Source organism: Neoarius graeffei, chromosome 12, assembly GCF_027579695.1.
Source record: "Neoarius graeffei isolate fNeoGra1 chromosome 12, fNeoGra1.pri, whole genome shotgun sequence".
Classification (NCBI taxonomy): domain Eukaryota; kingdom Metazoa; phylum Chordata; class Actinopteri; order Siluriformes; family Ariidae; genus Neoarius; species Neoarius graeffei.
Genome location: NC_083580.1, coordinates 79,996,545 through 80,019,977, shown reverse-complemented (window position 1 = coordinate 80,019,977; position 23,433 = coordinate 79,996,545). Strand labels below are relative to the sequence as shown.

The 23,433-nt window shown below is 42.3% G+C and overlaps 1 protein-coding gene across 1 annotated transcript in view; it reads left to right on the top strand.

Annotated features, from left to right (window-relative positions):
• The window catches only part of ubtd2 (ubiquitin domain containing 2), a 46,693-nt gene extending 24,126 nt beyond the window's left edge, over positions 1–22,567 (top strand). Inside the window, exon 3 of the mRNA XM_060935255.1 lies at positions 21,169–22,567. Within this exon, the coding sequence (XP_060791238.1) occupies positions 21,169–21,554 (386 nt within the window). The 3' untranslated portion in view covers positions 21,555–22,567. The remainder of the gene's footprint in view (positions 1–21,168) is intronic.
• The last annotated feature ends 866 nt before the right edge of the window (positions 22,568–23,433 follow it).

The following is a 23,433-nucleotide window of genomic DNA, read 5'->3' as shown; positions in this document are numbered from 1 at the left end:
AAATGTAAGGTGATCTCACACCACGGCAGCTGAAGTGCTATTTGTGAAACATGTCGTATCGATGGACACGGACGTCGTTATTGTGAGATTGTGACGATGTTCGCTAACTCCTGCTGTCATACAGGTTTCGGTTTCTCGTTGCGTGTCGGTGAAATGATTGTTTGAAGCAGTTGTGTGTTTGCTTGGTGGTTTGATGCAGCAGGGGGATGCACACACTCGAATCACAGAATGTATGTCTGTGGTCAGTGGGGTCTTTACAGCAGTTTCAGCAGGTGTCCTTGCTGCGGCTCGCTGTGCTCTAACCTTTTGCTCTGCATCATTCTGGCAGCCCCTGCGCTGCAGGAAAGGCAAACATCAGTCATAGTGAAGGTCGGTGCTCTCCAAGGTTCCCTGAAAGAGCTGAATTTAAAGGAAGGGATCTCATCGTGGTGGTCATCTGTCACTTTTCACCTTTGGAGTTCACGTTGCTTTGGGCTTCAGAAATAGTTGATTTTACTTTTGGTGAGATAAAAGGTCAAGCCATGAGGTCATACTTTCAGCTCATGAGAACATGGCCATCCCAAGCAGCCGGAGTCAGAGGGAGTTTTAGATTTGTTTTATTTCTATACAAAAGCATTGTTCAGGTTTTAGATTTGATTGCGATTGTAGGTCACAGAAATAAGCGCCAGTAAAGACGTGCGTTCTTTTTATTACATAAATATCTGCCTCCAGTCCATAATATTGCAGAATTATTAAGCGCAGGACAGTTAGCTCACCTGTACTGTCCGTAGGCCCCGTGTTACCTCATACAAAGAGTCAATTACGTAAAAAGCTCTCGGCAACTTATTGACGTAATCAGGAAAAATCACTGATTTTCTCTGTATGTGACACATGCCCCTTTTCCACCAAAGCAGTTCCAGGGCTGGTTCGGGGCCAGTGCTTAGTTTGGAACCGGGTTTTCTGTTTCCACTGACAAAGAACTGGCTCTGGGGCCAGAAAAACCGGTTCCAGACTAGCACCAACTCTCTGCTGGGCCAGAGGAAAGAACCGCTTGCGTCAGCGGGGGGGGGTGGAGTTGTTAAGACCAACAACAATAACAAGACCGTTGCTTTTGCACGTGCGACGTGTCCATGTGGTGCAATACTAAATGTAAACAATGGGGGCAGTGTAGCACCATGTGACACCGTGTCTGCAGCTAAACAGATTGGTGGTGTTGCGTCTCAAATCGCATCGTTATGTCGTGCTTCAGGGCGTTATTGAGCACGAACACTAACTGGTTTTTTCTTAAAGTTAGTGTTTGAATTTTTAAAAATAAAAAGTCTGAGTAAATACCACTGTTGTAGTCGAGTCCGAGTCCAGTCTCGAGTCCCCAGTGTTCAAGTCTGAGTCATTAAAGAAAATTTCGAGTCGAGTCCGAGAACAAGACTCCACCCGCACCATGTGACGGTGGCTGTTGCTGCCTTTATGTGAAAGCGTCTCTGCTACTGCGTTGGACTAACGTTCCTGCTCCACTGCCCCGTTTTGGTTAATACGCTACAGATAAAAAGCTAGTTCATCACTCAGCAAGCCCCGCCCACTATCAACAGAGCAATGAACATAGCGTGTCACTTCCTTCTTTGGGTGTGGTCTCGCCAAATGACGATTGAAGTTCGAGGTCGTCCCCGTCGTCTCCTCGATAGTTCTTCTCCATATGGAACACATGCTGTAGCAGTGCATTTTTTCCCACGGCACGAGAAGTCTGTATAAGCAAAGCGGACAATCCTAGCGGCGTCTCTCCAGGCATTTTAGCGCCGTTAACGTTAGTTTGCTCCTGAATGTGACGTATGAACAGGTGAATGTGCTTCTGTTGCACAAAATTAGTATAAAAATTAATGTAGATAGAAATATAAATATCTTATGCCAAATTATTATGGCATGTTATAAAAAATAAAGAAAAAGTCTGAGTCATCAGTGCTCAAGTCTTTCTACTTTTAAGGGGTGTTCACACGGCAACTTTTACTCCGGTGTAGCACCGGGGCTGCCCCAGTAGAGCGTTCACACGGTACAAAGTTATACCGGTGCAGCCCCTGAAAGCTGCTTAAACCGGTGCAAGTCTAACCCCGCTCGGGAGGTGGTTTAAGAAATTTACTCCGAAGTAAATGCTAGTTTGCGGGGCAGCGCCGATATAAAATGGGACGTCTGAACGCTACAGGGGTAGACTCACTGCGCGTGAGGAGAGTTGATTACATACGGGCATTGCATAATTTGCATCCTGGTATTTTGCGCTTCCAAAATGGCGAATATCAACAACAGAACTGCGGGTCTTCCAGTGTTGCCAGATTGGGCGGTTTTAAGTGCATTTTGGCGGATTTGAACATATTTTGGGCTGGAAAATGTCAGCAGTATCTGGCAACACTGGTGTCTTCATCCACGTTGTTTTCCCGGCACTTGGTGATGCCATGACAACCGGGAAAAGGAAGTACATTTTCACGCATGCGCATATTTCATTTCGCATTATTACTATCGTATAGCACGGTCGCAAAAACTGCCGTGTGAACGCAAGTGGGGCTGCACCGGTGCTAACACGCTTCTCTCTAGTAAGCAGGTTTGTGACGTGTGAACGCTCCACAAAATTTACACCGGTGTAAGATATATCGCAACAAAATACATCGGTGCAGCATCGATGCAAATATGTGCCGTGTGAACACCGCTTTAGACATGTTTACTACTTCTCTGATTCAGGAGCTTGGTAGCAAATTTGAATTTTCCCTCCGGGGGTAAAAGTAATTCTGAGTCTCATTCTGATTCTGAAGTCACGAGTCCTTAAAATTAGGGCATGAGTCAGACTCGAGTACTACAAGCCTGGTAAATGCTTCTGAATAAGGAAGGTCATTGTTTTCAATTTGAGTCATGACAAGAATCACGACGATGGTGTAAAGCGTGAAGAGAAACAGAGCGGATCTGTGCAGGAACCCGAGAAACATTTTACATCCTGGTTTGTTTAATCTGAAACATTCTGCACGCGAACGCAAAGTCACGAGTCGGGGAGAAACCAAGTCCCTCTGCTTTGTATCGGGGTGTTATGAGAATGTCCCAGCTTGGATTATTTTCCTGTAGCAATAAAACCAAACATTTCCCACTAAAGTTGTAAATCGTGGTTTAATAAAATGTTTAAATGCTACATTAATCCTGAGTTATAAATCTGGAACTCAGTCAATTTTGTAATGGTTTGGATAAAAAGTTTGTTCGCTCCTGCCCTGAGGAATGAATGTGAACGAATGACCGGTCCGACCCACATTTTCCCGATTGAACGGTTGGCTCTGATTGGTCCGATTCCACAGAACCACCACGTCTTATAAACCCACCACAAACCAAATACGCCTTCTTAAAACGTTTGCATTTGACCAGCGCTTTTTGTTGTTTTTCTCCCGTCCTCCACGTTGTCCTTCATTCAGCATTCCAAGCCATTGTGTTTTATAAATTTTTTTTTTTTTTCTGGAATGTTGATGGGAAGTTGAATCGGAGCAGATGTCAGAACATTTCTGAGGCTCTTGAGTACCTCCTTGTGACATGTTTGCGGTTCTGCAGTCAGCTTGTGTGCAGGCCGTCACGTGGTTTTGATCTCTGTGATGGTTCAGAGCCAGCTGGTCTTTTTCATTCATCTCACAGTGCTGGGACTCGGACGAGAGCCAGAGGACGGTCTCCGTGCGTCACTTCGCTGCCCCGAATCTCTCGTTCTGATCTCCATCTCGTGTTGGAGTATTGTCGGGAATCATCTCAAACACCTCTGAATGTGTTGAAAGGTCAGAAGACGTGACGTAGCGACCTGTGGAGACGAGAAAGCTGAGCTTTCAGGTGTTCTTCTGGGAGAGAGACGATACGACAGAAACATGAGATGATATTTCTGGAAGAAAAATCAGCTTGTGACCAGAGGTGGACAGTAACGAAGTGCATTTACTTGAGTACTGTACTTAAGTACACTTCTTGAGTATCTGTATTATTTTCTTGGGTAACTTATGACTTTAACTTCACTACGTTTGAAAGGCAAATATCGTACTTTTCACTCCACTACATTTCTATCAGGGTCCTCGTTACTACGAAGCGGCTTTGAAAGTGGATGTTTCTTTTCTTTTCTAAAACGTGATTTTTTTTTTTTGCAGAGCCGATCAGTAATCACTAGGGTCACGTCACGTGCATAGACTGGATAAAATCAAGTTCAGTGATTTCTCCGCAGCATTATTTAACACGATCAGTTGATGGCAGAATGGAAGGAGGCGGTAGAACGCACACATGCACTCACGGCTTTACCTAGAACCCATGTTTCAGTTTTCAGAAAGGTTTAAAAACTTATTTCGTTTTAAATGTGTGCTTTGTTTGCCAAAAATGAACCACATCACAGCCGACAAAAAACTTGCCGTCCAACCTGCGGAAGCATATTGAGGTCTGGAAACGTTTTATTCCAAGAGAAAGCTTGTAATGAAGTTGTCTGTGCAGTGTTTCCCACAGACCAGGTAGCAATTTGTGGTGCTCCACTGTGCCGATGAGGGAATCGTGCACGGCGGTGTTGTGGCGGTCGGTGGAGTCGGTCATTGGGGTGTATGCAAAGTGTCTACAGCGGGCGGTGTTCAAACACACAGTATTTTTCTTCAGAGTCACCTGCTGGGACTATTTTAAAGCTACAAGAAGCATTTGAGATTATTCAGTTCAATCTAAATTCTTTTAAGTTCTTTAAGAGAAGACAGCTAGAACAATTTTTTACCAGAACCCTGCCAGGTTTCATTCCTCGACCCAGCTTTACATTACAGGGCAGGCCATTAGTTTGCTGGGCTTGATGTTGGTGGAAAACCTGTCTTTTAAATTTATGAAAATTACTCACCAAAACTGAAGTTAAAGTTTAGTTTTTTGCCTTTTTGGTGGCAATCTTTCAATCATTCTTTAGTTGACATTCAAGGAATAAATTGCAAAAAACAAGCTGGAGGTTTTTATTTTAAATATTGAACTCAACACTTACCTCAACCAATATTAAAGTGAAATAAATAGTATAATGTAACAACAAAATAATAAAATATCATAATTAGATGTAAGAAACCACTTAAGGTAACACCAAGGCAACCAACAATAATGAAAAAGCATTACCCTAATTGGCACAAAGCCTGCATGCCCTATCAGAACATTTAATTCAGCTGCCAGTGTGTGTGCGGATCAGTGATGCAGTGATGGTTTATCTACTTCGCTAATAAAGGTGTTTCTTAAAATATTCAGATTAGAGATGCACCGATTGCAATTTTTTGGGCCGATTCCGATTTCCCATGGAGTGTGACCTGCCGATACCGATTTTGGCCGATTCCGATTTCATTTTTTCAAACCACTTCACAGCGCACACAAAGACTATATTTTCTTTTTCTCTTTTCTTTAATAGAACATTCTGCCAGATTTTCAGGAATACATTTTCAACACCTCAAAGGTTGAAAACAAACAAAAAGACATTGCTCTTTGTAAAATCTTTCTTCATGTTTGGTATCAACATATTAATTCCTGAAATAGGAAATTCACACAATTTTTTTTCTTTTCCCATCCAATATCTGGCACAAAAACAACTTCCCCCTCATATATTATTTGCCTACTGCTATGGAACACACTTTCACAAGCCTGTTTAGATCTGAAAACTTATGCCTTATAGAACAACCCATTTCTTCATTCAGTATCAAAATACAAAAATAATTTCCAGTCATACTTATACCATAGCCATTCTATCATCTTTGTCAAATGTGTATTTGTAGCATAATTTCCAGTGGAATCAAGTGTAACCAAGGCTGCAAAACAAACAAAAAGACATTTTTTTTCTTCTTTCTCTCTTTGTACAAATCTAACTAGATGTTTGGTAAGAGGCTAACGTATTAATTCCTGTAATGGGAAATTTACACAACCACAAACATTTTCTTCTTTTCACATCCAATATCTGGCAAAAAAAATCACTATATTTGGATATGTAATATATCCAAATATAGTGAAATTTTTTTTTTTTTTGTTAACGGCGCGCGCGCCGGAGCTTGTTAGGTGCGCAGGACTGACACTGTTCTGCGCAAGTGCAACACAATCGCACTAGAAAGCATGTTCAAGCTGCCAGTGTAGCTGCAGTCTTTTTAATTGCGAATTACGAGTATTTCCACTTTCACCTCTATGTGATACACAAGTTTTGATCGGCAGAAAATCGGCATATTTTAATTTTGACCGGCCGGTCATGGCCGATCACGTGAAAATCGGCCGATTCCAATCAGCAGCCGGTCAATCGGTGCATCTCTGGTTCAGATTTTATGCTTCAGATAGCATCAACTAGGCATCCCCGCGAGTATAACATTTTATTTAGGCTAGTGGGAAATCCTTATTTATTGTGAATGTCAAGCCATTATTAATAACTTGCATGAATGCTGAAGCGGGATAAACGGGATAATGCAATAAGGCCGGTTCCTCACGTCAAGCTGCTACTGTATGCATCAAAATTGGTTTATAGCCTGACTCAGGGATGTCCGTTTCCTGTAAGCCAAGAAGGCTATGATAAAGCTCATCACGAGCACGACGTAGGCTACCTTTTAAAATAAGGGGTCGGAAGGCGAATTGGGAAGGCTGCGTTATTTTTAATTAGCCTAACAGGCCTATTTACAGTCCGGGTATATGCGCACCGGCAGGCCTGTGGACACGCCTCGCTCTCTGTGTGGGTGTGTGCATGCGTGAACGAGAAGAAAGAGCACTATGAATGAACGGAACAGTATGCAACGGAATTTTTTTTTTTTCAAAATCGCGAGTCTGACTGTGTGGCGCTAGGAATCCATTGTGTGGCGCTGCGCAACGCAATGGTCTATGTATGGGAAACCCTGCTGTGCTTTTAGAGCTAGCGATAACGTTGCAATAGCTGTGCAGTCTGGTTCGTCAAATGACTTTCTATGGATTTTCCCGCCAAGTTGCCGTAGCCTTGTCCACGGCTAACGGTAACACAGCTAGTTAACTTGGACACTATTAGTTAGCATGTAAAAACAGAGTTACGCTAACATGAATAATGTTAACTTATCTGAAGTGCTTTCAGAAATATGTTTTAGCATAAACTTGCCAAACAAACAGAATGCAGAAATCTTTCTTTTCTAGTAGCGTTAGCTACCCAATATGATTTCCGAGTTTAAAAAGCGTTTGCTAGCATGTCAGGTGGAGCATCACTGACTAGCTAGCTTAACGTTAAACCACCATGATGCACAGCATGCGTTCATTTTGTGAATTCACATTTCTGTCTTTGCTAACGGTGTTGGGTTTTGTCAGCGTTGTGGCAATAATGCAACGATGCGTTGACAGAAAATGTACTTGAGTATTTTTAAAAGCAAATACTTCAGTACTTTAACTTAAGTAAAAAATTGACTGGACAACTTTCACTTGTATCGGAGTCACAGTTGACCAGTGGGATCTGAACTTTGACTTAAGTAATGAAGTTGTGTATTTTGTCCACCTCTGCTTGTGACAAAAACAAGCGACAACTCGACATCTCAGTTTTAAGAAAGCGTAAATATATTTCACCAAAACAACACGGGAATGTTTTCATTCAGCCGTCTGGAAAAACGCAGGAGCAGCTGGAAAAACACTGCTGAAAGACGTCTGAATCCTCGTTACCGGAGTGTCTTTTATCCTCGGGATGTGATGATTATTGATCCTGACACTCTGTAGTGAATGAAATCGAATCCGTTCTGTTTGGAATCAGTTCCCAGCTGTTAAAATGACCATCATTTATGATCAGTGTCATGTTCAAATAATAGTTATTCAATTTAATGACTTCAGTGCTGCTTTCAATATCAGGAGCTTAAAGCAGAACACGCTGAAATTTGTTTGTGCTCAGCATTTTTTAATAATTAGATACAACCAAGATGGATCGATGTAAAATGATGTGGCAGCAGGGGGGCGTGGTCGAGCGTCAGCTACGGATGAGAGGAGGCGGGTTTAACAGGCAGGTGATTAGGCATGATTATTCTCACCCGTGTGTGATTATGGAGTTTATAGAGCGGCGCTCCTCACACACAGAACAGAGCTCCATACTGAACAGGGTATGGTCAAGCATCGACCCGATTTATCCGACCATAAATGCAAGGAAACATCTCTCATAAACACTTGGCCACCAGACAACAGAATTCATCTCTTTATTTCCATAAGATAAATGGGTTTTTATCCAGCATGTATTTTTAATTGGCTTTTTTTTTTTAAATAACATGGGATTAGCACACACTCTAACACATTTTACAGAAAATATTCATGACAGTTTCATATAAAACGAGTTAAAACAGTTTTATTAGTCCACTCGCTTGTTGGACAGTTGACAGTTTGTGTCGTGTAAGGGCGATAGACGGATGTAAGAGTTGCGCAGGAAAAGTTTTATTGAAAACACGCAAACAACCAGATCCAAAACAAGTCCGTGGTGGAGTGAGGCACAGACAGGATACTCACAGTCCAAAACCAGAAAAGAGATACAAAATACAAGGCTTTCGCAAAGTCTGTGTGTTACTCAGAGTCCTTTTATAAATGTCTGTCTGTGCTGTGATTGAGCTCTAATCAGGAACAGGTGCATGGTGATTTGTCCTAATGGTGCTGTTCGAGCGTGGACATGAGAGATGAAACCAGACAGTTGTTTGATGTATGGAGTGTGATATTAGATGATAACTCTACAGTAGTGGTGTAAAGTGAAAGGCATCCAGCAGAGTCACACCATAATAAATTCTGTGGTGTTTCTGGTGGATGGCATGCAGCATCAAAGAAAAGAATAAATACGTATCGTAACTGCAATGCGTCTCTCATTATTGGTCTCACTGTCACAAGACAATGCAGTGATTTACTGAGGTGAAAAACACGACACGACACAATTCGATGGTTCATTCATGGTACTGTAATATTACTGTTCTATTCAGGGGGATTTTTTTTCTTTTTTTTTGCCCTTGGAAATATTTTACTCATAAACTCACCAGGAGCTCCGCTTTACCGCTGTGACTAATGCCGCTTTTCCACTACAAACGCGGCTGAGCCGTGCCGTGCCAAGTCGAGCTGAGCGGGGCTGTTGGAGTTGCATTTTGACTACAACCGCGCTGAACCGTGCTGGCTGGAAGTGGGTGGACACATTGGGTGGAGTTAGCGAAAGTGGGTGGACGTCACGTGATGTCGTTAAGCAGCGCAAACAGTGACATCAGTGACAGTGGCGGAACAAGTCAGAGCCGGGCCGGGGGCGGGGCAAATGACCGGGCCCTTTATTAAAGCTTATCATAACATCATTTTAGGCTACAAAATGTCCGCAACTGCGGTGTTTACCAATTTCAACACTACCGGGTGCAACTATGTTATTTAGTACATCAAGTCCTTCAAACGAACATGTAACTCAGAAACAAAAAACATTAGGATACTGTACATGGCTCATAATAAAACATCAATAGCCTATACTGCGCACATTATTTGAAGGGCATACGAATGAGCGCTCAGAGGTTGCAACGCTGACAGGAAGAGTCAGAAATAAAAGGAGGGCGGTGCAAACCTCACTGAATGCACTGTGTTTACCAATTTCAACACTACGGGGTGCAACTATGTTATTTTGTACATTAAGTCCTTCAAACGAACATGTAACTCAGAAACAAAAAAACATTAGGCGACATACTGTACATGGCTCATAATAAAACATCAATAGCCCACTGCGCGCATTATTTGAAGGGCATACGACGAGCCTTGCGCTCCGCGAACTCGTCCACGATGCTCTGTATGTCACTGATTCAGTGATCTTTTAAGCGGTAGTCTCACGACCCGAATAGTAAACAATAAACATGGAGGACATGGAGTCGTTAGTGTTGCTGGTCTTGGTGCTGTGGCTTGTTGTCACCGACAACGCCAACAGATACTGGCAAGAGCGTATAGATGAGGCGAGGCGCATAAGGCTTCAGAAATTCTCGTAATTCATAATTATTCTCCTTCCGGGTTTGCGGTGTTTACAGATCCCAGCGTGCTCGCGGGGCGTGTGTGGGCATGTGAGGACACTCCTCCTCACCAATCAGTGCACAGGGGAGTGTCTGCTCACGCCCCCAACCTCACTCGGCACGGCTTGGCTCGCTTCAGCCCCACTCCAAAACGGTGCGAGTTTTAGGAGCTAAGCAGGGCTGAAACGAGCTGAGTCGTGCTGGTTTTTGGTAGTCGAAACGCGAGCCGTGTCGGGCTGAAGTGAGCTGAAGTGAGCTGAAAAAGGGTAGTGGAAAAGGGCCATAAATATATCTCTGGTTTATGTCTGATTTGTTTGTTTGAAAAATAAAAGGAAGTTCAAAGCGACATAAAGTTTCCCAAATCTTCTTTCCCACATACACACCAGGATCGACACTTTACTTGATGTGAGTGCAGTTTACGTCCAATTCCTATGGACAATTTCGATAAAAATTAACTTTTGTTTTAATGATCGTCTTTAATGGAATGTGGAGTGGTTTACACTCGACACATGGCGCTGTGTTCAAGTGCAGAAGCAACAACAATAGCAGCAGCGCTAGTGACCTTGCTCACACACTCGTCTGCGTACTTGATGTCCATCTGGTGGATTAAAATCACGTCAGAATCAAAACGTTCCTGTTCATCAGGTTTCCAAGCGGAAATTCAAGCACACTCGATGGAATTCTGTTAGAGTTTTGCGCCCAATCGAAGCAATATTTTAAAGCTAGACGGCTTTTCGATTTCGTAAAATCAGTGAAATTTAGTTCTGTCTGAAATGTGGTCATTGTGATATACATGTTATTTACCAGCTGGGAGGTCCGTATGGTGAAATACCGTGACTGAGGTCTTGAAAGTACTGAGCGAGGCCCTCTGGGCCAAGGTCACGGTACTTCACCATACGGACCTCCCAGCTGGTAAATCTCATTATCTGTAGCCGCTTTATCCTGTTCTACAGGGTCGCAGGCGAGCTGGAGCCTATCCCAGCTGACTACGGGCGAAAGGCGGGGTTCACCCTGGACAAGTCGCCAGGTCATCACAGGGCTGACACATAGACACAGACAACCATTCACACCCACATTCACACCTACGCTCAATTTAGAGTCACCAGTTAACCTAACCTGCATGTCTTTGGACTGTGGGGGAAACCGGAGCACCCGGAGGAAACCCACGCGGACACGGGGAGAACATGCAAACTCCACACAGAAAGGCCCTCGCCGGCCCGGGGCTCGAACCCAGGACCTTCTTGCTGTGAGGCGACAGCGCTAACCACTACACCACCATGCCGGCCCTGCAAAAAAAAAAAAAATATGTTTATTTCTGTAATATTTCACAAAATATCAGGCCATTCTGTGGCTGGGAAGTTATTTAATTTGAGGGGATTAAAGCAAATAATGTGCATGAAATCGCTCACTTGGCGCAGTCAAGCAGACAGAGGAAGTCCGTGTGCGCATGCGCAGGTTTACCTTCTTCTTCTTCTTTTGGGTTTTACAGCAGCTGGCATCCACAGTGTTGCATTACTGCCATCTACAGGTTTCCCTTTGAGCGTGCACTGACAGTTCCATCATTCTGTCGCTAAACGAACAGCTGATCACACCGAGGTGCTCGCTGAGCGCCCATATTTATTAGTTTGGTCCTGCGTTTCCTTTCCTTCGTATATAACATAATGTCTTTTTCTTCTCGCTTTCTTTCTGTTACTGTAGTTGGTCTTTCACGTTTCATTCGCACACTCACGTCCTCCATTTTTCTCTCCTGTTTCAAATTTGTATCCCACAATGCCTTGCGCGAACGGGGAAAGCCCACCACATGATGCATGACGTAGTAGCTTGGATTGGGTCATGGTGAAGCAGGAAAAAATAGTGGAGAATTTAGGGACACATGGCTCTCAATTAATTAATCGTTCTATTAAAAAAAAATAAACTAATAAAATTTGAAGTCTGTGATTCGAATTCAGTAGCTTTCGGTCACTAAACAAAAATAATTTGGTGTCGGGAAAATTCTTTTTATGACCTACACTTAAAATCTGAAAGGCAGTAAAGCTTTAAAATTTTCAACAAAAACAATTGTGACTGGTCCGTTTCTATTAAATGTGTCGTGTGACTTAAGTGCAAAAAATATTTCAGTTTCACGTTTGCAAAATATCACTTTATCGATTCCTTCAAAAAACATCTCATGTGAGCGTAAAAACTTTTTGAGAATTTTTAAAAGTTCACGTTTTCCTTTCCATTACTCTTTTTTTTTTTTTCTTTAGGTTGCACATGAAGCAGGTGAATGGAAACACAGCTACTGATGAGTTCTGTTGAAACTTTCCGCTGTCGTCGTGATTGTCATCATGGGCTGTGTTTCAAATTAAAAACCCTGACATTACGTTCAGAAGTATTTCCTGATCTTGAAAATTATAGAAAATGATATCTGGACTCAGTAACAGTTTGGAATTGTATGGTATGTGATTATAAGTATGCGATTTGAGACACGATTTTAGTTTGTTGATAAACTTGTACGTGGTTTGCGATATGAAGCTCCAAGCAAACGCACACGGCAGCCATCTTGCGTACGTGTACATAGAATTAAAACCAAGTTAAGACCAGTGAGTGTTAGTCAAACACAGGTTAATGTGCTCAGTGAAAAGCCAGATGCGTCAGTCGTGCTTAGATCTGCTCGTCCGCTCATCTCTCCATCAGAACCGCGAAAGCTTAGACCCATTAGTTTGATTTGCAATGACCAGAAATTACTGACCAGTATTTTAGCACAGAGGATTCAAAAACGTATTACAAACCTGATCAATCTGGACCAGACAGGGTTCGTACCCAGTAGACAGGGAGCAAATAATATCAGAAGACCCTTAAACATTATTACATGTGCCAAGAAACAAAGGCAGACTTCTATGCTAATTAGTTTTGACGCTCAAAAAGCATTTGATACTGTAAACTGGGACTTTCTGAACAAAACATTATCTGTGATGGGATTTCATTCAAAGTTTGTAGACTGGGTCAGAGTCATGTATAAAAATCCACAGGCACGTGTCGGAGTAAATGGTTGCTGCTCTGAGTTTTTTGACGTACGGAGGGGGGTGAGGCAGGGAGATTGCCTAAGTCCCCTGCGCTTTGCTATAAATATTGAGCCGTTGGCAGCGTCTGTAAGACAAAATGCGGATATTAAAGGAATTGGAGACATGAGTAATAGAGAACACAAGACATCACTCTATGCAGACGATTTATTGGCCTATATAACTGACCCAGTAGTCTCTGTTCCTTCACTAATGGATACATTAAAAAGTTATGGACAGCTTTCTGGTTATCAGATTAACCAATCAAACTCGGAGGCAATGATGCTAAATGGAACCTGGCCCACACAGTTATCAGGTAGACTTCACTGTCGTTGGTCACAAGGTTTTAGGTATTTGGGAATCATAATAACAGATTTAGCAAAACTATTTAAACTTAATTATGGTAAACTGATGGGCCAAATAAAAGCGGACCTTGCAAGATGGGAAATTATACCCTATCCCTCACAGGGCGAATAGAGGCGATAAGGATGAACGTGATACCAAGATTACTTTTTCGTTTTCAGTCACTACCCATATATGTCTCGACCTCCACCTTCAATACAATTGATAAATGGCTATCAAAATTTATATGGCAAAGCAAAGCACCCAGACTTAAATTTAAAAGACTACTATGCTCAAAAGCCAATGGAGGTCTAGATCTTCCTAACCTGAAAATGTATTATTGGGCAGCTCAACTTGGGTCAATGGTTGCTTGGATATCCCGGGACACTGATGCAATATGGGGAGGAATGGAACAGAGCGATTGTCCTGATATGCCATTAGACTCAATCCCATTCCTGAACCAAGATCAGTGGGGAAAATGGAAAATTAATAATATTTGGATAAAAAATACTCTAAAAATATGGTCAACTGTGAGGAAAAAAAACCGCATCTCCCTATGACAATATCCAGGGCTGTAAGGATAGCAAACAACATAGATTTCCCCCCAGCTGGACTTGATGGAGGCTTTAAGAGATGGGAAGAGGCAGGTTTAGTGGTTCTAGACCAGCTGTTTGAGGGACGTACTCTTAGATCATTTGAACAACTCCAGAACGAATTTGATTTACCAAACCAGGATTTTTTTAGATTTGTTCAAATAAGACATTACTTACACGCACATCAAGAATGGGAGACCCTGTGTAACCCAGCATCTGTTATGGAACATTTCTTTATTTCAACCATAGAAGGCACAATTAAAACAGTTTATATCACACATCTATAGGATATTGCAAGATGAATTAAAAAACAGTAATCTGGACATCAAAGGAAAAATGGGAGTTAGACGTGAACGTTATAATTTCTGATGAACATTGGGAAAATTCGGGCGGCATGGTGGTGTAGTGGTTAGCGCTGTCGCCTCACAGCAAGAAGGTCTGGGTTCGAGCCCCGTGGCCGGCGAGGGCCTTTCTGTGCGGAGTTTGCATGTTCTCCCCGTGTCCGCGTGGGTTTCCTCCGGGTGCTCCGGTTTCCCCCACAGTCCAAAGACATGCAGGTTAGGTTAACTGGTGACTCTAAATTGAGCGTAGGTGTGAATGTGAGTGTGAATGGTTGTCTGTGTCTATGTGTCAGCCCTGTGATGACCTGGCGACTTGTCCAGGGTGTACCCCGCCTTTCACCCGTAGTCAGCTGGGATAGGATCCAGCTCGCCTGCAACCCTGTAGAACAGGATAAAGCGGCTACAGATAATGAGATGAGATGAGATTGGGAAAATTCATGTAGGCATGGACATAAAATAATCAGTCGCCCTAACTGGAAAGAGTTTGGATGGAAGATTAAAATGAGGTACTTTAGGACCCCACAGATTACGTCAAAATGGAGCAATACCTCAGTACAATGCTGGAGAGGATGTGGTATGGTGGGGGACCATACACACATTTTTTGGGACTGCCCAATACTTTCAGAATACTGGAAAAATGTACAAAAAGAAATTAAGAAATGTCTGTCAATAGACATGCCACTAGAACCACAATATTTCATATTAGGGATATTACTAGAGGATCTTGAAGAAAATAACCAGGCAGATTTATTGAGAATTCTTCTCCTGATAGCAAAGTAATTACAGTCTCCTGGTTAAAACCACACTCCCCAACAATAATACAATGGCGAGAAAGAATCCAAGATGTTTACAATATGGACTACTTGACTGCATCATTAAGTTTAAAAACAGATGCTTTCATAAATAAATGGGCCCCAGTTGCCTTGCATTTTAAGTTAATATAATAATTTTTTGGGGGGGTCGTTTGTTTTTTTAAATTTATTTATTTAATCATTTTTTATTTATTTTTTACGTCATTGTATTTACAACCCCGATTCCAAAAAAGTTGGGACAAAGTACAAATTGTAAATAAAAACGGAATGCAATGATGTGGAAGTTTCAAAATTCCATATTTTATTCAGAATAGAACATAGATGACATATCAAATGTTTAAACTGAGAAAATGTATCATTTAAAGAGAAAAATTAGATGATTTTAAATTTCATGACAACAACACATCTCAAAAAAGTTGGGACAAGGCCATGTTTCCCACTGTGAGACATCCCCTTTTCTCTTTACAACAGTCTGTAAACGTCTGGGGACTGAGGAGACAAGTTGCTCAAGTTTAGGGATAGGAATGTTAACCCATTCTTGTCTAATGTAGGATTCTAGTTGCTCAACTGTCTTAGGTCTTTTTTGTCGTATCTTGCGTTTTATGATGCGCCAAATGTTTTCTATGGGTGAAAGATCTGGACTGCAGGCTGGCCAGTTCAGTACCCGGACCCTTCTTCTACGCAGCCATGATGCTGTAATTGATGCAGTATGTGGTTTGGCATTGTCATGTTGGAAAATGCAAGGTCTTCTCTGAAAGAGACGTCGTCTGGACGGGAGCATATGTTGCTCTAGAACCTGGATATACCTTTCAGCATTGATGGTGTCTTTCCAGATGTGTAAGCTGCCCATGCCACACGCACTAATGCAACCCCATACCATCAGAGATGCAGGCTTCTGAACTGAGCGCTGATAACAACTCGGGTCGTCCTTCTCCTCTTTAGTCCGAATGACACGGCGTCCCTGATTTCCATAAAGAACTTCAAATTTTGATTCGTCTGACCACAGAACAGTTTTCCACTTTGCCACAGTCCATTTTAAATGAGCCTTGGCCCAGAGAAGACGTCTGCGCTTCTGGATCGTGTTTAGATACGGCTTCTTCTTTGAACTATAGAGTTTTAGCTGGCAACGGCGGATGGCACGGTGAATTGTGTTCACAGATAATGTTCTCTGGAAATATTCCTGAGCCCATTTTGTGATTTCCAATACAGAAGCATGCCTGTATGTGATGCAGTGCCGTCTAAGGGCCCGAAGATCACGGGCACCCAGTATGGTTTTCCGGCCTTGACCCTTACGCACAGAGATTCTTCCAGATTCTCTGAATCTTTTGATGATATTATGCACTGTAGATGATGATCTGTTCAAACTCCTTTGCAATTTTACACTGTTGAACTCCTTTCTGATATTGCTCCACTATTTGTTGGTGCAGAATTAGGGGGATTGGTGATCCTCTTCCCATCTTTACTTCTGAGAGCCGCTGCCACTCCAAGATGCTCTTTTTATACCCAGTCATGTTAATGACCTATTGCCAATTGACCTAATGAGTTGCAATTTGGTCCTCCAGCTGTTCCTTTTTTGTACCTTTAACTTTTCCAGCCTCTTATTGCCCCTGTCCCAACTTTGAGATGTGTTGCTGTCATGAAATTTCAAATGAGCCAATATTTGGCATGAAATTTCAAAATGTCTCACTTTCGACATTTGATATGTTGTCTATGTTCTACTGTGAATACAATATCAGTTTGAGATTTGTAAATTATTGCATTCCGTTTTTATTTGCAATTTGTACTTTGTCCCAACTTTTTTGGAATTGGGGTTGTATTATTATTATTATTGTTGTTTTTTTCTCTTTTCTCCCCACCTTGAATAAGGCTGTGAAAATGACCATTTGCGGAGTAATGTCAAAGTGTTTCTAGGTTGTGAATCAATCCAGTTTTGGAACATCTCTAATTATATTTGGACTCTTGGTATAGATTCTCATTTCACTCCGCACATGATGGGCAAGATTGGAGACCCATGGACTAATGACTCTTTCAAGACTTTCGTACCTGTGCATATACTTGCTTTTTGTTTTTATTGTACTGTATATAAGATATGACTGCACATGATAAATGGAAATAAAAAGAAGTTCCAAAAAAAAGAACTGCGAAAGCCGTTCACCTTTGTCCTGATCACGGCGATTCCCTCAGACCTCGTTCCCAAGCAAGGTTTCTGGCTTCGAGTTGAGGCTGGATGGTGTTTAAAAAGGGGATTTTTGAAAACTCATTTAGAAAATGAAAAGAGAACCTGCGCTGTGGTGACCACAAGGTCAGGACTGTATGGGCTTCATATCCCTTTGCTGCCCTTTCAGTGAAAGTCATCCTACATGTGAACAGTTACATCATCGCCAGTGAAACCCCAACCCGTGAAACGCTAATCTCTCATCTAAGCTACGCTAATCTTATACTCACCTGACGGAGCGCAGGAGATTGCCCCAAATCCCATCTCATCGCTCGTCTCCTCTCTGGACGCGTTGACGCGACTCTAATACACACGGGCGTCAGGTCGAAATGATGGCTCACGTCTCGACTGAAACTGTCACAAAATTCTTCCGAAGTACACGTATCGGTGTCTGTCATGCGTCCAATGAAACAAAACTTTCCCTAATACTCCCAGGGAGCTTCTTTTCTCTGTGTGCTGTAGGGTACTGCTGCAGAGTGAACTTTGATGAACTTCCTCTCAGAAGCGTGTGCTGACGTGAGGGTTCTGCCACTTTTGAGCGCGCACAAGAATTGGATTATAATCTTTTTTTTTTAAACACAATCAGCAAACAAAGACTTACTTTGTACAAAAATCCATTTAAATGGGAAACCAGAGATTGCTGAGGTATTAATAATAAACAGAAGAGAACTGAAATGTCCATGCTGAGCTGAACTGAACTGAACTGAACTGATAGTTGTCGAAAAATTTATTTATATTGAACAGTTATTCCACAAAATCAAGTCGTACACGAGCTGATAACTGACGAGGCGCGTAGCACCGAGATTGAGTGGAATAACTGTTTTATTCTATCCACATTCACTGGATTTAGAGAAACGGAGCATTTTTATTTTTATTTTTTGCAAATTTGATCAATAAAAACTTTATACAAAACGTCTGACAAAATCATTTCCGCGTAAAATGTAAACAAACCGGTGAAATACATCTGTGAAGAAACTCAGTCGTCCAGGTACACAGTAATCTGTGGTTGGTTGAAGAGAGCAACTGGACTTGCTTGAAGATTCTTGAAAACGTTTCGCCTCCCATCCTAAAGGCTTCCTCAGTTCTGTCTGACTAATAGGGAGTATCCAGTGTTTATCCTCTCATGGATCATCATAGAATCCGAATCAGAATGCTGGTGGCTGCATTGTAGGAGGCTGATCAGAGATGTCATAGACACCCACCTCTGTTCAATGATGGTCGTTCCAGGTTGACAAAAATGAACGATCCTCTAGATGTCTGCCAGTTTTCTGGAAGTCCTCTCATACTCCCGCACCAGTCGAAGGGATCTCATCCCAAAGTGCGTAGAAACATATCTGTGAAGAAACTCAGTCATCCAGGTACATAGTAATCTGTGGTTGCACAATGCAGCCATCAGCATTCTGATTCGGATTCTATGATGATCCATGAGAGGATAAACACTGGATACTCCCTTTAGTCAGACAGAACTGAGGAAGCCTTTAGGATGAGAGGCGAAACGTTTTCAAGAATCGTCAAGCAAGTCCAGTTGCTCTCTTCAACCAACCACAAAACCGGTGAAATGACAGGAGCAATTTGTGAAAAAATGCAATAATAATAATTATTGAGGCGGCACGGTGGTGTAGTGGTTAGCGCTGTCGCCTCACAGCAAGAAGGTCCAGGTTCGAGCCCCGGGGCCGGCGAGGGCCTTTCTGTGTGGAGTTTGCATGTTCTCCCCGTGTCCGCGTGGGTTTCCTCCGGGTGCTCCGGTTTCCCCCACAGTCCAAAGACATGCAGGTTAGGTTAACTGGTGACACTAAATTGAGCGTAGGTGTGAATGTGAGTGTGAATGGTTGTCTGTGTCTATGTGTCAGCCCTGTGATGACCTGGCGACTTGTCCAGGGTGAACCCCGCCTTTCGCCCGTAGTCAGCTGGGATAGGCTCCAGTTTGCCTGCAACCCTGTAGAAGGATAAAGCAGCTAGAGATAATGAGATGAGATGAATAATTATTGAAAAATATATATATGTTCTTCCCATCAAATACTTTCATTCCATATTTTGTTGTCTTTTTTTTTTCTTTTTGGGGGGTTTTGGTTTTGAGTAGTGTTCTTATTTCGTCCTCGGTTCGTTCAGTAACACACTCTGCCATTTTGTTTTTCTCTACTCACGGTATATGAGCTGATATTCTAGTAGTAGAGTAGCCAATCAGAGCGCACGATTGCTCATATCCAGTGACTGTGGAGAGAATAATATGTGAAGAATGAAAGTGAAGCCTCTCTGATGAGTTCGTGCCAGTTTGACCTGTTTTCAAGTTTTATAGGTCAATCATAAAATAAAATTTAAGTTTTATGGATCAGCTTGTAATATATGTGGAATCACTCGCTCCTCATGTTATATCCCATAGGGGAGAGCGGGGAAAACTCGGGACGCTTTTCCATCTTTTGTAGATTGTGTGAAATTCTTTGTAAGCCGCATCAGGTTCATCCTGCATCAGAGAGTATTTACCGTCCCCTCTGACCACAGCATGAGTTTCTCAGCTCGGCCTTCAGACTTCACTTTTTCTCTCATTATTATTTTCTGAGACGTCGAGGGGAGACATGGGACACAAATAAAATCCCGAGCTTAATCCGACATGTTTAATTTTGATTTATTTATGATCAAACTCTGTCCCATATGAACTGTGTGAACACGCAGCGCTGGTACAGCGAGAGAAAAATATCCGTTTACCCAAAACCTGACTCGATTCAAAACCTGACTCCATTCTCAAGAAGGAAGGAAATAAGATTCATCCTCATGCAGGGACACGCCCACATTTTTAAACTACAAGAAATAAATCTGTAACATGATGAACTGTCCCAACTCTCCCCATCTAGACATTTTGAAAAAGAAAAAAAAAAATCCTTAAATGTTTTTCCTCAGAATTTAAGTTACATAAACATGATATTACGGTATATAGACGCGAGTGTTTTACTGGGAAATGCACCACTCATAGTTCTCATCTGAGCTCCATCTGGGACACGGAGAACCAAAACCCCGACATAAATCTCCATGTGTCACTCATGAGGAAATTGATAGTTATGTTTTGATAAATTTGGGGATTTTTTTGTTTGTGAATGTGTCGATATAATAAAAAGAAAATCACACGTTGGCTTGAAGATGTGAAGTTTATCTTCTCGTGTTGAAAAACTCACATTTAAATAATATTATCTGGCTTTTTTTCGTGGTCTATCAGATATATTCCATCGAAGTTGTCTTCTGAGTCGAAGACAAGTCTCTGAATGGAATACATCTGATAGACCACAAAAAAATGCCAGCCATTATTATTATTATTATTATTATTATTATTATTATTATAATACATACACATTCCTTTTGTGTGTTCAACGCGTCTTTCTCTTTCAGAATTCTCTCAAAATCTTCCGTATTTTGTAACGAAGCAAACCTGGCGGCCATGTTTGTTTACAAATTGTCACAGTTGCTCGCTAGCGCGGAAGTTTTATGTCTCCGATGTGTGACGTCATGTTGTCTTGACAACCATGCAATATCGTAAACCATATTCAACGCTCATTCTCCATTGGGTAGAGTGATGTAATACACGTAGGATAAGCGATATGCTAACAATATTGCATGCTATCAAACCAAATGAACGAAACCTGCTAGAAGGGAATAGAACACATGGTTTTATCCCATGGATAAAGTGTCCTGCGTGTATAATAATTCCTGATATTTCACTCCAATGACGTCACTCCCAGTGTTTTCCTGCTGACTAGATGTGCGTTGTCAAAATGGAGAACTGGTTCACAATTAAAATTCTTTTGATTAACTTTTTTTCGTGTGTGTCCATGTGTCATTTGACTGATTTTTATATATTTGTGTCTCTTTCCTTCTTTCTTTCTTCCAAACCCAGGTGCTCTGACTGAGTGCTATGATGAACTGGGAAACCGCTACCAGCTCCCCGTGTACTGCCTGTCTCCACCCGTCAACATGATCGAGGAAAAGAGTGAGACGGAGACACCTGAGGCTCCCGAGGCCCCGCCCACCGAGGGACACGAGTGCCAGCTGCGTCTGCGTCTCTCTACGGGTCGCGACCTGCGTCTGGCCGTGCGCTCCGGAGACAGCGTGCTGTTCATGAAGCGGCGTCTGCAGGCTCAGGAGGGTCTCGAGGCGTCCAGCCAGCGCTGGTTCTTCTCGGGTCGGCCGCTCAGCGACCGCATGAAGCTGCACGAGCTCAACATCTCCAAAGACTACGTAGTGCAGGTGATCGTCAGCCAGCCGCCGCCTGTCGAGAACTGAGAAAACGGCGGAACCTTCTAGTATCTTGTTGGGGACCGTGTTGTGTTCAGAGCGTTGGAGAGGAAGCGCGCTGCTCTAAAGAGACGTCGGACGATCCCTGAAGTGCTTTCCTTTTTTTTTTTTTTTTTTCTCTTCTATATATATTTTTTTCTTCTGATGCGTTTATGTCTGCAAGGCAGACCTGAAATACGGACGTCTGAAACTCTGCGCCCCTCTCGGAGACTTTCCTTGGAGGCTTGGCTTTTCACAAATCCCTTTTTTATGGAAAACTTTGCTCCTGAACTCGTTCCGAAATCTATCAAAGAATATCTAAAAGAAGGAATCTAAATTTCATTTCTGTCCTCAAATGTCTTTTTTTTTTTTCCTGTTTTTTTCCCTTTCTGTTTTTTTTTTTTTTTTTTAACATCAAATGAATCTCTTGCACTGCAAAATGATCCTAAAGTGAATAGGCATGGGTTTTTGGTTGTTTTTTTTTTTTTTGTGTGTGTGTGTGTGTGTGTGTGTGTGTGTGTGTGTGTGTGTGTGTGTGTAATAAGTCAGCTGTTTGACCTTTTCATCTAGATTTCAGGTCATTTGCTTTGAGACAGGGCAGTATCACGTGATGCTCTGTGATGTACGTCTGTTACTGTAACGTAACGTAATATAGATGAGATGCAAGACGTCGATCTGCTGCACGGCTCTGCATGGAGCGTCAGGAATCTGGTCTGATCCGCCAGGTTTCCATGGCACCGTGTCCTCCCTCTGTCTCTCTCGTATTGATGAGTGTACGTAGGTGCCGAGGAAGAAAGGAACGGATTGACTGACTGATCGACCGTCTCGGCACCAAAATTTACGCTATGAAGACGGAAAAAGAGACGCTAACGCAGTTCGCTCGCCTGAACGTAGCGAACCGCCCTGTGATTTCCTCCTCCTGTGTGTTTTTAAGCATTTTCTGTTCTGTTGAAGGAGAAATGGTAAAAAGTGATGGCTTATTTTACTGATCCAGAATGCGTTTTTAATTAAAATACCAACGTTTCTACTCCATCGGTTTGTGGTTTCTCACTCCTTCTCCTTTGCTGTCACTCGTTCTGCTAATCTGTGGTCGTCGTATGGAAAATCTCTGAAGTTCATTCATTGCTGAACTCGGCATTGTTACAGTGGAGTTTCTGCTCTAATCCTCTAAACCACATGATGTCACTACGTTAAAGTTCGCTGCAGGTTGCTGTGGTCAGAACAGAGCCTCGTTCACTCTGCAGAGCCGAGAGGAGTCATGTTCAACACGGCTCAGGTGGAAGCGTGAGCAGGAAACTGTCTCAAACCGAGACACAGGGCTCGGGGTGCAAAGTTTAGTGTTTTTCCTCCCCAAGATAAAATATTTATTCAAGATCAATTAAAAAAAAAACTGTCATGATTTTAGAACAAGCATTTTTTTTCTCCATGAGGTTTAAGTGATGTAACAGTTTAATCTTCTCGATATGATAACACTGCCATGATATCCAGTTACGTTTATTCCGATTCGATTAGATTAGGAGGCCTTGCAAACCTTGATGCATTTTGAATACGTTAGGACAGGTGAAAGAAAATGCACCATCAGTCTTTTTCCTCCTCAGTTTCTCTGATTATTAACACTCACACCTGGAAGCCCCGCCCCCTTCCCATTTCCCGCCATCTCACACTCTCAACTCGCGCTCTCGCTCTGCGTCACGGTTACTGGAGAATGTTTTGAGTTCATTCCGAAATGAGTTGATGTGAAACAGTTTTCTATATTAATTTATAGAAGGATTCGATCAGAAATTATATAATAATGTTATTTTTTCATGATTTGGTTCTGCCTATACAGTGGTGCTTGAAAGTTTGTGAACCCTTTAGAATTTTCTATATTTCTGCATAAATATGACCT